The sequence below is a fragment of the Manis javanica genome, chromosome 2 (genome assembly GCF_040802235.1).
Source record: "Manis javanica isolate MJ-LG chromosome 2, MJ_LKY, whole genome shotgun sequence".
NCBI lineage: Eukaryota > Metazoa > Chordata > Mammalia > Pholidota > Manidae > Manis > Manis javanica.
Genome location: NC_133157.1, coordinates 33,980,982 through 33,999,276, shown reverse-complemented (window position 1 = coordinate 33,999,276; position 18,295 = coordinate 33,980,982). Strand labels below are relative to the sequence as shown.

The window sequence follows — 18,295 nt, the reverse complement described above, 5'->3', positions numbered from 1 at the left end:
CCTCAGAGGTGCCACGTGGCTGGCAGTCTCCTCTGGGGGAGCAGGGAGGGCTTCCTGTGGGAGGTGCCATGCCACAAAGCCTAGGGAGGAGGCCTGGGGAGCGAGATGAAAGGAAGGCCATCTCTCCAGGGGAGAGGGCACAAAGACATTGCCAGCACACATGGTGGCTGTAATCCAGCCCTGAATTTGCTAAGCTATGGCACTCGAAGCAGAGATGACTTTCTGCCTGTTTCTACTTTTCCACGGGTGCAGGAGGCGAAAAGTTGATAACAGAGCATGGTCCGGGAAGACCGGAATCCCTGCAGGCCGGGGGGCAAAGGGAAGAAGAGCCCGCAGAGAATCCCGGGAGGACTGGTCAGTCTAACAGCAAGCAAGGAATTTATGAACCTTTATCCAGTTCTGCACTGTGGTCCAAGCGGGGGAGCTTGGTGTGCCAGCACCTCAGTCCCAGGCGGCCTCTCCTCCCCACAGCGTCCCTCGGGCCCCTGACACTCGGCAGGCCGCGCCCCCGCCACCAGAGCCCCTCGCCTCGGCGCGCATCCTCTGCTCCGCTGCCCAGCTCCCGGCTGCCGCCGGCCCGCGCTCCCCGGGGCCCGCAAGCTGGCATCCGTTGTTACCATAACAAACTCAATTGTTCTCAGCAGGGCCCCGGCAAATAAAGTCATTCATTAAGGGTCTCTCCCGGCCGCCGTGGGCTGCGCGGCAATCAGCGGGCCGCTCGCTGCCCCCTCGCGGGCCGAGACGCGAGCCAGCGCCATTACCTGCCGGGGCCGGGCCTGCGGCGCCGCGGCCGCCACGCTGAGCCCCGCGGCCCCGCCGAGGCCGCGCCGGCGGGGGGAGCGCCCGGCCGCCGATTAGTTTTATCTCGGAACGTCAATTGACTTATACTGATTGGCTTCCTGCCGCCAAATGTCAATTAAATTGCAAATGCTTGGCGGAGGCCGGGCGGGCGGGCCGCCTCCTTCCCGAGGGCGCCGCGCACTCCCTTCTTTCCGCGCCATGTTCTGACGCGGTTGAATTTACTTCTCTTTACACGTCGCACAGGAATATCCTGATGCCCTCCTGCAAGGCGTTTGCCCTCCGCCCTGGGCCAGGGTCGGGCTGGGGGAGGGGGCGCCCTAGAAAACAGGGAGGAGGAGGGTCTAGCCCCTGTCCAGGGCCGTCGGCCTGCTGGCGGGGCTTTATTTGCAAGGTGGCCCGACGGAATACCTGGAAATTCCTCAGACATCTTGGCATATGACTCCTGGTGCGCCCTTGAGCAAATCTCTTACCGCTTAGCCCAGGCCAGGCTTTCTTCACTGGCCAGGGGGGCTTGAGGAGATGACGACTGGAGTGCTCCATCTGGGTGAGCGCAGGGCGCAGGGTCTGGCAGAACCACTAACAATCTCCTGGCGCTCACTCTGCGCCCAGTCGTTTTAAGTCTGTGCACCGGCTAATCTGGGGAAGTTACTACTATCATTCTCCTTTACAGGCAAGATAATGGAAGACAGATAAGGGAAGTTACGGGAGATCTCCAGTGTGGAGTGGCCAACGGGGCTGCAGGCTGGGCAGCCAGATTTCAGAAGCCTGTGGCTTACTGGTGCACAGTACTCCAGGGAGAGGTGCTGTGAAGAAGTAAGAAAGGGAAAGGGACAAGGCACTAAACTAGACCTCAGCACCTGCCACTGCCAAAAGGCGTGCCGGCGGCCTGCCATCTGTCCCGGGTTTCTCACAGTAACAGTATGACTTATGTATTATAGTCCCCATTTTACAGATAGGAAAATGGACCTTTGGAGAAGTTAAGGATTTGTCCAAGGTCACAGAGCAGGCTCTGAACTTTGAGAACACTCCATTCCTACGTAGGGCTTTACAGTTTACAAAGCACTTTCTCACGCATTGCTTCTGAGTTTGCACCAGACTTGGAGAAAGGCATTCTGCTCCCTTCTTTGCCAGTAAGAAAACTGAGGCCCAGAATGGCTTGTGCAAGATCACCTGCACCCAAACCCAGGGCCCTGTGACTCCAAGCCCGAGGGAGGCTCCAAACCCTACCAGAAAGAGGCCTCAAAACAAGGATGACTCAGGTAAGGCTCTGTTTTTTTCCCTCTCTTCCCATTCTGCGGAAGGCTAAGAGGACGGACGACTCAAGTCATAACCAGAATCAAGCTGGAAAACGCTTTGGCTCATGCAAGAAAAGGAAAGGGGCTCCCTGGAAAGAAGGCATTTGTGGAGGGCTACATTAGGTCTCCAAAGAAATTTTACTGTTTATTCCCCCATTGTCTCCCATAAACCTCCCCCTTTGCTGCTCCTGTCTGTTCCTTAAGGCTGTGTCTTGGGAGAGAGGTACACAGGTTCTTAACTGATAAAAGATGCCAGCATTTAAAAGATACAAACCTGACTGGTCATCCTTTTCAGAAAAGAGATGTTAGCAGAACAAAAGTACCATTCAAAAGTGCTGGATGGCATTTGTCTCAGACAGAGAGGAAATGGAGAGAGAGAAGATGGAGGAGAAGGAGGGGGAACAGCAGGGAGGAGGGAGAAGGAAGCATCTGGACTGGAAGGGTTGTCCAGGCTCATGGCATCCAGATCTTGAGGACCCACAGGTTCAGGGACCTGACTGAGATCACACAGCAAGACACTGGCTGAACCGAGGTCAGGAACCCATGCCTCCCCACCTCATATCAGGTTTGTCCTGCCTCTGCAAGTTGCCCTCATCTACAACTTGAATTATTAGCTTCTTGAAATATGAATTCTGCCAGTATAAATTCTGGTGGGAATGTCTTTTTCTTCTGACTCTAGCCTGAATAATCCTGTCATTAGACTAGAAACATAAATAAAATAATCATTAAAAAAGGAGAGAACAGAAAACAAAAGAGCCTGGAATTCAGAAAGTTCTCAACAAGATCATCTTACAAATCTTGATTCAGGATAAACTCTTTGACCCAATGATAAAAATAATAATAGCTGGTATTCTTTAAACTTGCCATGTGCCAGTGCTAATGAAAATATTATAGGTGACATTGTGTACTTACCAGGTGAAGCAGGAATTATTATCCCTTTTTGACAGATGAAGAAATGGAGGCTCAAAGAAGTGAAGGCCCATGTCAAAGCTCACACAGCTAGTAAATGGAACGGCCTGAACTCCAGTCCACCCACTGCACCATCCTGCTGTGGCTTAGCACCTGCCTGCGATCAGCCAACTATTTGTACTTGAAGCCAACGAGCTGGAAGGTGTGACAGGGCAGTATGCGCAGCAGTGCTGGCGGAAGCCTCTGAAATGGGGGCCCTGAGTAATGAAACAGACTTTGAGCCAAGGTCCCCCAATGCTCCACCTGGCAGGGTGATGAGAAGCAGACCAGGGTGGCAGGCAAGGCTATTTTGGAGCCAACAACCTGGTGCCAGTCTGAACACACCCTACCCCTGCCACTGTAGGCAATTTCCTTGATCTCTCTGAGTCTCCATAAAATGGGGCTGATAAGAATACCCACCTGTACAGTGGCAGTATTAAATGAGTTGATTTTATATATATATATATATATATATATGTACATACAGTGCACAGTAAGTACATAGTGGTGCTGTCTTGCAGTTGCTATTTGGGGCTGTGACCTATACACACCTGGAACATATGCTCAGGTAAAGCAGGCAGGTGGAGGACTAAAGGCAGCAGCACACAATCCATGCATGTGTGTACATGTGTATGTGCATGCATATGTGCATTTAGACCATGGGAAAGCTCCCCCATTTCTAGAATGGTGGGCATGAGATCGTTTCTATGAGGCCAGACAGCAGCAGCTGGAGGATGGAGGCTTTGGGATCAGGCAAGAGTGGAAGGATGTTTGATGTGCAAGGCTCCAGGTCTTACTCAGCAGCCTACACCCACCGACCAAAGGGACTTAGTATCTATGACATCCAGCGACACCATTCATTACATGTTTGCTACCATGCACAGGTCCTGTGCTGAGCACTAGGGGAGACAATGGTGACCATGGCAGACATTGCTCCCGTCTTCACGGGGCTCACAGGGAAGACAGACAAGTGACAAATGTGATCATTTTACTAACAGACAGGTTCTGTGTGCTGCAGGTGGCTCCAGGGGAGTTAACAGGAGTAAGCATCAAGGAAGCCCTCACTTAGGAAGTGATATTCAAACTGGATCCTGAGGTTTTGGAAAATTCAGGTAGTTAAATGGTAGGGGGGTGGGGGAGTAGTGGGGGGAGTTTTTCAGACAGTGAGAACAGCATCAGAATAAAAGACACTCTTTACTGAGCATGTATCATGCAGTCAGGGGGTCATCCTGGGCACTTCACCTGCATTGTCTCATACAATCCACGTAACACCCCATAGTCATGGTTGGTGCCCTCATTTTGCATGTGAGGAAAATGAGGCTCAGAGAAGTCAAATAACTTGCCCAAAGTCACACAAATAGGTGTGGATGAAGTCAGTGCTGGAAGCCCATTGCCTGACTACAACCAATGCATGGAACCCTTATGCTGCAAGCAGGAAAGAACAAGTAGTGTTCAAGGGATGGAAAGAGGTTTGGTGACTGGAATAAGCATGAACAGGGTTGGGAGGGTAGAGAGGGATGAGGGTCATAAGACAAGCAGGGGCCTGACCACGGACAGCCTTGCAGCCTCATTAAGAAGTTTGGCTGGGTTCTGAGAATGACAGGCAGATTTGAAGGCTGAAAACCCTCCAGGCAAGTTATTGGTCAGATCTGTATTTCAGAAGTGCCTCTGGGGCTGCTGTCTGAAAGGTGGACTGTTTGAAGAAGTCAAGGATGTTGGAGGTGGGGACCCACTAAGAGGCTACAGCAATAGGCCAAACATGAGGAAACAGTGCTTGCACCAAGGCAGTGGCAAGCAGAGGGAATGGAGAGAAATGAGCAGATTAGAGAGATATTTAGGACAGAGATGCAATAACCTTGAGCAAACACCTGCCATGACGCCTTTATTTTTGGTCACAGACAGAGGCACAAACTTTCTAAGCTGTGAGGATAGTGGAATGCCTGCTGCCAGCTAACTTAAATTCCAGGAGAAAAAAAATAAATAGCAGCCCCTCCCTCTCCTACAGGACCAAAGAATATTTCAAAGCATTTTCCAAGGTACTTTTATATAAAGGTCTGTGAGGTTGATGTTACTGTAATCCCCACAGATAGTAAGTAACCTGCCCAAGGTCACACAGCTGACACCAAAAGATCCTGTATCCAACCCCAACCCCAGTGCTCTCTCTGGCACACCACAGAATGTGAGAGCCCAAAGACCCCAAAATGCTCTGTTCAAATCTCCACATCCTAACATGAAGAAAACAGGACTCAGAGAGAAGTGACTTGCCCAAGGTCACACAGAAGCTAAAGGCTTAGAATAGAATAAAGCACCAGAAAGGTTTGATCAAGACATCTATACCACGGAGGTGAGGAGGACCAGACTGATCCCCAACAGTGATGTCCAGCCTCCCCTTGCCCTGACTAAACCCTAGCAGAGCAGTGAGACTCAGGCAAATGGTCAGCCCACCTGGCCACCACTGCGCCCCATGAAATAGAAGCATACCAGGCTCACAAGTGGCCAATGCATACTGCCCTCTTACCCCTCATCCCCATCCCTGGACAGCAACTAAGCTGTCTTGGGTCAATGGTGCCACCTGGTGGCTGGTGCTGGGAAGTATCTGACCGGGGAGTCGTCGCTTTTCATCTTCCTTTTTAGTCTGACAAGGGGCAGTGCCTGTTTCCTCTCATAGCCCAGTTCATGACACTGCAGTCAGTCTCTTTCTCACACTTACCTTCTCTAGCACCTTTCATCCTGCCTCTGTCAATTCCTCTCAGGTTACTTTAGGACATTCTCTTCTTCTCCCTCTCCATTTCAGACCATTAGTCCAAAGAAGGACTAATGCAAATGATAAACTTGTACCAATGAAGATGAAAACTGGATATTTCAAAGTGTAATTAGACACACACACACACACACACACACACACACACACACACACACACACACACACACACACACAGTGACCAACCACTGACATTCTGGAAACACCCAGAAGTACCTATGGAACTAGAACAAAAATCTCCCCTTTATTGACTTTCAGACCTGCTTTTCCTCAAAGGCCAGGAGTCAAAATAAATACCATACCTACTTCTCTTGTTTCATTTTATTGTGTTTCATTCCTAGTCAGTATCATTTGCTGGTGTTTTCCTCACCAAAATTATGTCCAGGATGAGGTCTCAGGGATCTCCAGGCTAGTGTGGAGCTGAGCTGCAATGGGGAGATGTGGTTGGGTCCCCAAATGCCCACTTCCCAGGCTCTTAGGGAGCACAGGGCAGCTGCTGTTGGCCCTAAAGGAAGCCTGCTAGAGGGAGATCAGACCTCAGCCCCTACAGATACACTGCTGGAAATGAAAGGAGATGCAATAGCTGTGCCTTTCTATGGGAGCTCAAGCTTGGGAAAGGTGCAAGCCCCTGCGTACCCCAATCGGCTAGAGGAGGATTTTCAAAGCCCTGCATGTTTTGTCATTTCCTCTCCCAACTCAAAGACCTGATATGGCTCCCACTGCCTTCAGCAGCCAGAAGTGGGGAAAACTATGGTATCTTTCTTTTAACTAAAACCATTTAACTGCTCTCCCTCTCTGTATGAGTGATAAGCAAGCAAGCTCAGAGTGGGCAGCAGCCTGAGCAGACATTCTCCAAGTCTAGTCCAGGTACCCCTTGAGTGTCCCCAAGACCCTTTCAGAGGACCTGTGAGGTCAAAACTATTTTCACAATAATACTAAGATATTATTGGCCTTCTTCACTCTGACTCTCTCACAAGCATACAGTAGAGTTTTACAGAGGTTATAGAATGCGTGACATCACAACAGATTGGATACGGGACTATGTATGAGAACCTAGCTGTCTTTTTTTAAGCCAGACACTAAAAAGATTTGCAAAATCATAAACCAGTGCCACTCTGATTAAATTTTTTGGTTTGGAAAATACAGTTTTTTTATTTCAAAGATATTATTTATGTTACTTGTTTATTACTATTATTTTTAATGAATTGGTAAATAAAGATTTAACATTTTTATCTGTTTTAATTAAGCCACATAAACTGTAAAGTTCCTTGGAGCCCTTGATCATTTCTAAGGGTTTAAAGGGTTCTCAAGACCAAAAGTTTGAGAACCACTGGCCTAAAATACTATCAATAGGACTTGAGGTAAGACCAGGAGAAGCTTAGAATCTTGGTGCCACAAAGAACCTTAGGAATCCCTTGATCCTATATTTAGATGAGGAAACTGAAGCCCAAAGAGAAGGGGTTTCCCCAAGATCACAGCAAGTTAGCCACAGAGTCAATACTGGGACCCAGAGCTCCTATCTCCTTCCCCACTGATACCTTCTCCTGCCTCATAAGCCTCTGGTAATTTGGAGCCTTGTGAAATCCCTGCATTGCAGATTCTGGCCTCATTCCAAGGCCAGAAAGGACCATGGGATTCTCTGCTCCACAGGGCATTAGGAAAGTGGGGTGTGGAAGAAAGCCAGGTCCATTCCACCCTGAGCTTCCCTGGCAAGCAGCCTGGCAAGCAGCCTGCCCACAATGACACCATCCCTGTTGCTGTCCCTTCAGATGGCCCCAAAGCTCTTGTTCTGGTTGACGTCAGAACCAACTCCCTAAACTGAGATCCTCACACAGGGCCCTCTGGAACACCACCACACAGCCCTGTGGGAAACAGAGCCGGGATTCGGCTGGGGAAGGGGAGGGGGCCTGAGCACAGCCAGTGTGCAAACAGGCGGGGTCTTGGGTGGAAGGGGTGTTCAGTGGTGATGGCTTCCCACAGGCTCTCACTCACTGAATCAAAATGAAACTCAGGGACCTGGGGGCTGGGAGGAACTGAAACCTGAGCCCCCACCCAAGGGACAAGCCCTAGGCCCTAGGGAAAGGCCCAAGGAGTCTCTCCAATTGACCACCTGGCCTCAGGTCCCTCGCTTTACCAAAGACATCTCTGACACTTGTCTGCCTGGGCTTGGCTGATGTGTCAGAGACTACAAGGCCAGAAGGACAAGGGAGGGTGGCCAGCCATGCTGGGAGACTGAAGGCCCACTAGGTGCCCCCTACATGCCCGGGGGCAATGCCTGCACCCTTTTGGCCTGGACCAGTAGGAGTGCCTATCTGGTGGGTGTGGACTGAGCGACTTAAATAGCACTGTTCTTCTGGGCTGCCCAAGGGGTGTGGCTCCTTGGCCCTGGCCTACTGCCTCCCCTATCCCACCCTCCTCTGGCCTGAGAACTTGACTGCCCACTTCCGTGACCACACACACACACACACACACACACACACATACACACAGCCCCATCAGGCCAGGTCAGGTCTCCAGTGGTCCATGATGGGCCTGATGAACCCGATCACCTTAGACAGCTGTGAAGAACCACTGGTCCAACACTAAAAATCCCCCAGGAAGTGGGCTGGCTCTGGATCAGGCCAGGTCAACAGACCAGCCTCGGGAACAGCATTCCAGGGGGCGGGCCCTGCACGGATCATGGCCCAGGGACACGAAAGCTCAGAGAATACACAGGGAGTGGAAGCACAGAATGGATGAGAGGAGGAACAGGCAGCCGGGGCGGGAAGGTCAAGGCTCACTGTCGAGAGTTGAGGTTAGCTCTGAGGGTGAGTCAGGGGTCAGCCACTCCCCAGGTGATCGGCTGACAGGGCAATGGGGCTGGGTCAGAGTTGCCAGTGGCTTTCACCAGTGGGGGCAGTAGATGGGTCCAGAAGAGAGAAAGCAAGAGAAAGCAAACATTGAGATTTGTCACATCAGATGGCAGCAGGATGCCAAGGACGCTCTGAGGAGTCCATTCTCTCTCTCTCTGGGTTTTCTGCACTTCTATTGTGTGACCTGGTCAGACCCCTTCTCTCCTCCAAGCCTGTTTTCCTACCTGAGTAATAACTGCAGTGACATGTCCTAGATGCTCTTCAAGGCCCTTTTCTCTGACAGGGAGTCTTGAGGGCCAAGCTGGTGACCCTGTGACCCAGTCCTCCCAGGCCCAGGTGATCTGCCCTCTGGCCCTCCATCTTGGAGGCCTCCACTGCCTTGTGTACCCAGGGCCTCTCTTCATGAGGAACTGAGGCTTGGCCCTTTTATTCTCCCATCACAGGGGGCTGGAAGACCAAGGTCCTGAAGGAAGGGTAGCATAGGAAAGGGAGTGGCCCCCGTTTTGCTGCTGACACCTGGGGGCACTGTTGTTCAGTCCTGACACCCACAGCAGCAGACTGTTACAAACAGGAAGTTGAGGTGGGCAGATGAGCTAGTTTCAGCTGCCAATGGAACTATGGCTGGAACCTGCTTGCCCTCAGCCTGTGACTGGCCTCACACCCTCAAGCCCCTTCCTCCCTTGGTGGCCACTTACTAAGCACTTACTACAACCAAGTGCTGGGGCTAAACTTTTTGTGGGTGTAACTTCATTTTATATTGTGTGACCTTCCAATAACTCAACAAGGCTCGTGCCATCTTTATTTTCCAGATGACAAAATGGAGGCTCAGAGAGTTACTTGCCAATAATTTCACCACAGGAAGTCTTCGAACCACTTCGTCCCAGGCCTGTGAGTCTGTGTCCTTGTTTCAACACCTCACCATCTTATTTGGGTCTCTTCGGAGATCAAACAACTATGGAATCAAAGGCTAACTACAACTCCTGACTCAGGAAGCCTGAACTTCCCCACACATCCATTCTCTCTTGGGAAATCTGACAGGGACCTCTGTACCTTCTATCCCAGGCCCAGGGGCAGCAGACAGTCTGAATTCCTGCAGAGGAAAAGGGTCCTAAGAGAAGAAGACCAGGGCTTGCCCACGGTCGGGGGGCCTGGGCCCGGGGTGGTCTGGGAGCCTCTGAAAGCCCTTCTGTCCCTGTGATGGCTCCCATGGAGGTCTGCAGGCAGGCTGAGCTGGGGCTCCCAGCCCACAAGAGAGAGAGGAGAAGGAGGTGGTAAGAAAGGGAGAAAGTGCATGAGTGTGTGTGAGACAGAGAGAGAGAGAATGTGTGTGTGTGTGAGAGAGGAAAGGAAGGGAGGAAGAGGAGAGGAGGGGAGGGGAGGGGAAGAGAGGAGAGACAAACAATGGAGAGAGAGGGAAAGACTGAGAGGAAAGTGGATGAGAGAGAGAGAGTGAGAGCTGGACCCGGAAATGGAAGCAGATGCAGGGGAAGTATGTTAACAGGACATAAAGAGAGGCAGTTAACACTGTATGAGCTGCACCCCCAAATGAAAGACATGGGAGAGACACAGAGAAGAAGTCCAGTCATGACAGGACTCCCCACTAAATGCCTTCAAACTTCCCCTGGATGGTCTTGCTGGACATGATATCTCTTGAAAAGGACAGGCCACCTCTGGGTACTGGCTGTCCTTCCTGTACAGGTCTTCAGGAAGATGGCAGTCCAGGGCCCAGAGGGCCACCTGCAGTGTACCCTCTACTGTCCAGAAAGAAGGTCTGTCCCCCACAGTCCACACTAGCACTGGAATGAGCAGCTTTCTGAGCAAATGAAAGGGATTCGCACTCGGCTGACCTCAGTGTGTTCAGAGCCTTTCAAACCCTGGGGGAATGAGGTGGGGGGGGGGGAGAGGGAGGAGACCTGAATGGGGGCCCTGGAGATGGTGGGAGGAGGTCCCATCAGAGATCAAAGGCCCAGGCAGGAGCAGAGGGCCTGGGGCTTCCCTTTCACCCATGGCTGCTATTCACAGCTCTGCCAAGTCCGGCTGCACCACCACCTCCTCCGAGTCGGGGGAGGGCAGCACTGCTTCAGGCTCTTGACCCCCAGCCCAGGAGGATTCCTGAGGCCTATGCCACAGCCTTCTTCATGAAAGCTCGCAGGTGGGCCCAACCAAGAGACAAGCTGTGTCCCATGCCTGAGCAGCATGCTAGTCTGACTCAGTGCTATCCACGAGCCTCCTGGCATCTCTGCACCATGCCGGGTGCCAAGGGGTCAGGCTGTGATTAGAAACTTGCTACGTGGCCCCTGCCCAATCAAGTCCACATGGATGGCCAACTCAGAGTCAGGGCAGCAAGAAGGAAGCACAAGTTAGTAGACCCACTTCCAGACACAGGGCAGTCACAGAAGCGCTTGGTACCTAGATTTTAACAGGCCTGAAAAGACTGTTAAAAAGAGTCCAAACCAAATGCCCTCTTAGCTTTCTGCACCCCCTCTATCCAGCCCCCGCTCGCAGCTCCAGGGACAGGGGACTCACTATCTTCCCAAGCTAATGCTTCCATCCTTGGCTCAGCCTGGCTACTGTTTGAAAGCTGTTCCTTGCACTGAGCCATAATCTGCCTCCCTACAGCTTCCTTCAACCAGCCCCAGCTCTGACCTTGAAGGCCCCAGGGACCTTATCAGTCACAGAAGAGTTCATCTGAAATTTGGACACAGTGGCCACATCCCCAAGACTTACTTGTCTTGGAGGCAAACGTCCTGGGAAGAATCCTAGAATTTCTAGACTGAAGGAGCCCTCAGCAACACACTGCCTAACGGCACTCTAACTTGTTTGTTCTTGCTGTAGCACTCTTTATTCAGATGGAGCTTTCTGTGGAAGCCCAAAATACCAACCAGAAGCACTCCCGGTTAAGGGGAGTAAAGAGCCTCCCACTCATCCTCCTCATTAACTGTGAACCCTGTGCAGCCATGCGACCAACCGGCTCCACCAAGGAGCATTTGTTGAGCACCTGCTCTGTGCTGAACACTTGTGCTCAAGCCATGATATGTTGATATCCAATACAGTAGGCACGTGTGGCTGCCAAGTACCTGAAATGTGGCTAGTGCAACTGAGGAACTAACTTTTTATTTGATTTTATTTTAATTAACTTAAAACTTAAAAACAGAAGCAGTGCAAAATATCTCTCCCTTGATAAAGTGTCACTTCCTATGAGGAGCCTTCCCAGAGCCCCTCCCTGCCTGGCTCTCCCACTCCAGGGCCCCCCCATCCCCCATCAGAGCACCCCCTCACACATTGCCTGCCCATCAGAGGGATTTGGGCTTGCAGGTCTTGCCCCCGAGCCTGGGAGCTCTAAAGGACAGGCCTCTGTGGCTGGACTTTATTGCCACCCATCCCTGCCCTGAGGCCTGGGCCGGACAGTGGCTCCAGGAGGTGCCATAGGGCAAGACCCAAGTCCCAGCTGGAGGTGACTGTGAACCCCAGTAGGTCAGCCAATTCCACCTTACAGAGCCTCATCTGAGAAATGAGGGCGAGGACCCTCAGTGGTCTTCCTCTTGGTCCTCTATGCCTCTCTGGCCCTTCCCTCAGGTTGCCAAGGGCTCTTGAGAAAAATGATGCCATGGTCTGTGGCCTCACCAGGCTGGCCCTCCCAGGCACCTGGCGATTCCTGTGTTTCCCCAGTGGCTGGTTCATACTTTCTCGCCATGCTGACCATGCCCTCCGGCTTGAAACTCTTCTTCATGCTGTCCCTGGGCTCTACCCAGCCTTGGGCTGCTCCCTTTCCAAAGCATCTCTCTGGAGGGGATAAGGGGCAGCAGGGAGAGGGACAATACAAGGGAACTGAGGCCTCAGAAGCTCTCTAGCTTTTCCTAACCCCCTGGGCCATACCAGTCCTGTGGCTTTGCCAGTGTCACGGAACTCCCTGGGGCCCTGGTTTCTGTTCCTATATAATAAGGGTGGCGATCTCTGCCCTTCAACTCCCCTTGACACCAATTCATGGATCCAGGGGGCTATAAAGGGCAGTGGGGAAACTACACAGTACTTGCCCAGGCAGTCTGCCAGTCTGAGCAAGGGCACGTCTGCTCACCTCTCTCCCAACAAGTATTCTCGGTGATGCAGAGCAGGTGGGGTGGTGGGGAGGCTCTGGTTGCTGCTTGAGTCTCCCACCTTTCCTAATCCTGTGAGCTTCCAGGACCATCAGATTGTTTTCTCTCAGACCCCAGATCACAGACTGGATCACCTCCCACATCTTTCTGGGGATCAGGGCTTGATCATAAATTTAAAAACTGGGAGGAACTCAGATGATCCAGTCCTACATCAGATTCTTGTCACTCTTGTACAACAGCCCAGCATGGTCGCTCAGGCTCTATCACATACATGTAGTGACAGGGCCCTTACAACCTCCCAAGGCAGCCCCTTTGTGCCCCAGACCATTCTCATATTTACAAAGCTCTTTTTTACACTGAGCTGAAATCTCCTCTCCATCTGCCACACGCTGGCCTTTGAGGCCACCCAACAAAGTCTCATCCCACTCACCTTCGATATGACCCTTTCAGATATTTGAAGGCAACAGTCCAGTCCTGTTCATTCTTTTCTTCTTTGTGTCAAAAAAATCCCCAGAGTCTCCAGGTGCTATGAGATCCAGATCCCAGCTATGCCCATCTGGATACATCTCTATTTGTCACTGTCCTTCTTAAAAGTCAATACCCCAAATGGGCCACAGTCCTCAGGGAATGATCTGACTTGACTAGCACAGAGCAGTCTAGACTAAAACACTCAACCCCCCTGCACATCTTAAAGCAGCTTGAGAGGCTAAACAGTTACCATGGATGAGAGACGGAAAGCCAACAGAACATCCCACAAGCACAATAAAATGATCCCCCCAAACCAGGACCTGTTTTGGTAGTAAACATCTAACTAGATTTTCTTCTTTTTCCAAATATTTCTGCCTGGATCCCTCAGCCCCTGAGGGAGCCTCATACTTCCCACCCCTCCATGGTGATCAAACGCAGCTGGGCCCCAGCATAGGCACATCTGCTGTAAGTCCAGTGACAGTGGCAGAAAAGATGACACCTTCAGCCCCATAAACCAACAGAGATGGTAGTCCCACCACCTCCTGCGGTAACACAGCACAGCAATTCCACGGAGTTAAAGACTTCTGACATCTGCTCTGAGTGTCAGGAGCAGGTGAAAGAGGTGAGACAAGTTCCAGAGGCTGTGAATCATCACCACACGCCCCCAGGCTCCAAAGGGAGGCCACAGGCCCAGCTTCTGCTCTGCCCAGAACATGCAGACCACAGCCCAGGCCACCACTGGGCAGACTCAATTTTCTAGTTACAGATCTTAAGTACTCTGACATGCGCTCATGAGAACACACATGCCTTACAGGGAGGCGAGAAAGGGAATTGGGTCAAAGAACAGAATCATTGAATCAAGATTTCTGTCATGCTGCTCTAAGGCCCTAAACCATGGTCTGTTTTTTTTTCCTGTCCTGAGGAAGGTTTCTACAGAATCCCAGGGGGTCGCTCCTCCTCTCAAACACATTAATGTCAGCTGGTGGTGGCAGCCCATCCAGCAAAAGAGAACCTAGATTAAGGTGGGCCCATGGCCAGGACAGAGGTGGCCAGCAGCTCCACAGGCCCAGGCAGCACCCCAAAAAGTAGAGATAAACCAACTGGAAAGATGGTCATCTTTGTAATCCTGGGAAGGCCCATGAACTCCTTCTATCCAGGCCCAAGGGCTGAGATGAGATGATTAGCTTTCTCAACTCGTCCCTGACCTAAGCATCCCTAGAGGCCTTCTCGGGGAGAGGTGTGCACAGCCCCTCAGACAAGGCACCTGCTGACCCCCGCCACCCTACATGTGCCCCTCTAGCTGCAGGACACCCAGACCCTCTCTCTTCTCCAGGGCCCCCCTACAAAGGGAGCAGGCTGTTGTGCTCAAAACCTCCAAATCCTGTCCTCAGGCATCTGTCTGCAAACAAAAGGTCTCCTTACAGGCCACAAAGCTCAGGCCACAGGGGCTCTGCAGGTAAAGGGGTGCTCAGCGGGCACCTTTGCTCCACCCACCGACTGTGCACCCAGACACAGCTCCCATCAGGTCCATCCCAGGCAGGGCTGCGTTGGCATCTCTTACCTTCATCTCTTTTGCGCTTGTTGGTGTCAGCACTGGGGGACGTGATGCCCAGGATCCCGCTGATAGAGTACGAGGAGCCAGCCGAGTCCGTGCTCACAGAGGACACCTGCGTCACAGAGCCCGTGGACACTGTGCAGAGGGAAAAGGGCGGTCAGGGCCCGGCAGGAGGGCGGTAGGGGCGGGCACTTCGGGCCCTCTGCCGAAACAATGGCACTGACCCACTCTGGGCTGGATGCGACTGCAGAGCTGCGAGAGTGCAGGGACTTGGCGACTGTGCACTAAGGACGCTTGCCCCATGGCAGTGGCTGCACCTGGGTGGTGAAAGCGGCCCTGAGCTGTTTGCCTTGGTTCTTTGCTGCTGGGGGACTGGGGAATGGCCAGTGAGGAGGACTGATGGTAAAGAAAGGAACACGGGAGGATGAAGAGCACTAGCTCAAATCCTGGCCAAGGGTACATTTGCTGGGGGATGGAGAGGAGAGAGGGGAGCTGGCTCCACCACAAGCCAGGGCTAAAAAAGACTTACACTCGCTCATTAGGCAGGTTCACTCCCTGCTTACATATCCACCCACCCATGCAGACAAAAATACCTGCACATTCATACACAGCCTGCAAAACTCCAAATTGCAGACTGTTCCTTCTTTTTACAGTTGCTCTCTGTCTTTTCTCCTTCATTTACCTGGACTTTAATACTTAATGTTAATTATGTAATATTGACATAATATATATTGATATATATAATAATGATTACTAACATTTTCTGAGAACTTACTCTGTGCCAGGCATTATTGAGGCATTATTTCATTTAACTCTAAGAACAATCTTTTAAATTAAGTAATGTCATTATCCCATTAGAAAGTGAAGGGAACCAAGGCTCAGAGAAGGTAAGTGACTTGCCAAAAGTCACACAGCTAATAAGAGTGGTGACTGGAACCCAGAAACTAAAGTATCAACTCCTGTAGTAATCTGCTCCTCATTAATTACTACTGAAAAACAGTAATATGCTTCATATTAATGCAGTGCTTTTTGCTTGATGCTTGCAATAACCTAGAGTACTATATTTATCCTCATTTATCAAATGAGGAAATTGAGGCCCCACAAGGGAGTGATTTGCTCAAAGTTATCTCGCTAATAAGAGGTGGCACCAGGACTCAGCTTCTGGGTACTGATCTAAAAGTCTAGATTTCCCCTGCCCAGAAATGTGGGCAGAAGCCAGTGACATTGTGGCTGAGGCCAGGTTTCTAAATTCCTAAGGATAAGAATAGGGGACAGGAGGTTTTGTCCAAGTTTCCCATTAAGTCCTGGCTTCAGAGTCCAAGGGAGAGACCAGTCAGTCGTCGGGGTCCTCGCAGCGGTAGAGCTGAATTTCCATTTCTGGGCTGTGGGAATTCTTGGTTCATTAAAACCTACAAACCAATCTCACACATTTCCTTGGACTATAACTAGCTGGAGGCAGGTGAAGCCGCCTCTGACTCTAAAGTGTAGAAAATGACTAGCAACGGTGGTGAGTGCTCGAAAAGCCAAGCCGTGAGTTGCTCTCCCGGGAGCACACCCAGCTCTTGCGCCTACAGACCTAGAGGGAGCAGAGCCTTTCTTTTCACAGTTGCGTTTGATTTCAGATCTTCCTTAGGAGAAACAGAAGCAGAAATCGTTAACTTCTCTTTTCCTTCACCAGAAGAAGTTCCTCAAAATAGATTTATGCAAATCTCACAACCTTTTCTGTATTAAGGTGCAAAGAACAGAGGAAGAAAGAAGATCACAAGTCCTTTGGTACTTTAAACAACAACCATATATAACCATGGCTCACCACATTACTGACAGAGCCATGATATATTTGTTCCAATATTTTGTGATTATACTAGATTCAAGAGCAGGTTCCAATTCTGGCTCCACCACTTACAGGCAGTATGACCTTGGGCTACTCATTTAATCTCTAAGACTTCATTTCCTCACTCTTCAAAAAGTTTGTAAACTATAAGGGGCTGTATGCATATAAGATATGGTTCTTATAAAAATTTCTGAGACAAAGCATTCTGCTGACCTATAAGTAGAATTATTTCTCTCTCCCAGTGGAAGGAATATTATCAGTTACTCTCAGTTTGGTATTCATTGCTAAGTGGCCTGAAATAGTTAAAGCAGCAAACAATTCCCCAGGAACCATCCTCAAAGCTCTTCCCCCTGCTCAACAGAGCTAGTAGCACACTCCCTTTAGCCCCCACAGCACCCTGTACTTTCTTCCTGAACTTTATCTCAGTATTTTGCAAACTGCTCTTTGATACATTCCCCCATTAAGCTGAGAAGCCCTTGAAAATGGGGATTTTTGTCCTGCTTCCTTCGTAACTTAATTTCCAACGCCAGGTCTGTGTGGTGGGGGTGGCTTAGGGAACACTTTTGAATGGATTACTAAATGAAGAATTATTTTATGGCAGGAAAAAATTCTGTCTTAAACTTTATCCAAAGAAGCCAGTATGGAGGATCAGAGACTTCAGAGAGCACCACAAATGGGGAAACTGAGGTCAGAAAGATGAAGAGATTTACACAGTTCACTGGGTGAGTTAATGGCAGGGCTGGAACTAAAAGCCAGGTCTCTGCCTGTCTCATCACTTGCGGGGTGGGTGGAGGTGGGAGGGAGTTAAAGTTTTCAGTAAAGAAGGAGTGACAAAGGTGTGGAAAAGTGACACAGTCTGAGGCGTGATTAAGTGGAACTGACAGGAATGTGGCAACCAGAACAGTTAGAGGCTTGCTGGATGGTTGCCAGCTTTCTCACAGTGGAGTAAGGTTTCCCCCAGCCAGCCAGAAGTGTTTCCTTTATCCCAAGAGGAGAAATAATATGCTTCACGTAGACACATGACATTTTCATCTATGATCTTTGCAGGGAAGGGAAGGGAAGGAGACCTTCTGAACTTGAGTAGTAGGAGGCAGTATAACACAGAGAAGACAAGTAGTGACTCTATAGCATCTTACTATGCTGATGGACAGTGACTGTAATAGGGTATGTGGTGGGGACTTGATAATGGGGGGAGTCTAGTAACCATAATGTTGCTCATGTAATTGTACAATAATGATACCAAAATTTAAAAAAAGATTGTATATCAATGATACCTTAGTTTTAAAAAGCATAAAAGAAAAAAAAACAGTAGTAAGAAATAGGACCCCCATCCTTACAAGTCCTTACAGTCACATTCAGCCTTCACTCATGAGTATTGGAAACTTTACTGGCAGCCCTTGACAGTTCACAGAGTACTTGAGATCGAAGCAAGAAAGAGAGAAAGTTTGGGAAGTTTTGCCACATCTTCACTCAAGACTGCAAGTGTACAAAGAATTGTAGAAGGGCTGGTTGATAGAAGAAAAAAACACATTCAAAACTACTTACTGACTAATGATGCAGAAAATGTTATGAATAAGTATCCCTTTCTTGATTTATTACTTTAATTATCTGACATTCTATAGACCCCCATTAGTGGATTTTTTTTTTTTGGCTTAGATTTCAATTTTCTGTCTCATGGTGAAAGCTATTT

General features: G+C 50.2%; 1 protein-coding gene across 6 annotated transcripts in view; it reads right to left on the bottom strand.

The window, feature by feature from the left end:
- PAX5 (paired box 5) overlaps window positions 1-18,295 on the bottom strand; it is a 187,704-nt gene that overhangs the window by 142,808 nt on the left and 26,601 nt on the right. For all 6 annotated transcript variants that reach the window (XM_036996590.2, XM_036996586.2, XM_036996591.2 and 3 more), the window contains exon 5: window positions 14,781-14,909. In XM_036996590.2, the coding sequence (XP_036852485.1) occupies window positions 14,781-14,909 (129 nt within the window). The remainder of the gene's footprint in view (window positions 1-14,780; window positions 14,910-18,295) is intronic.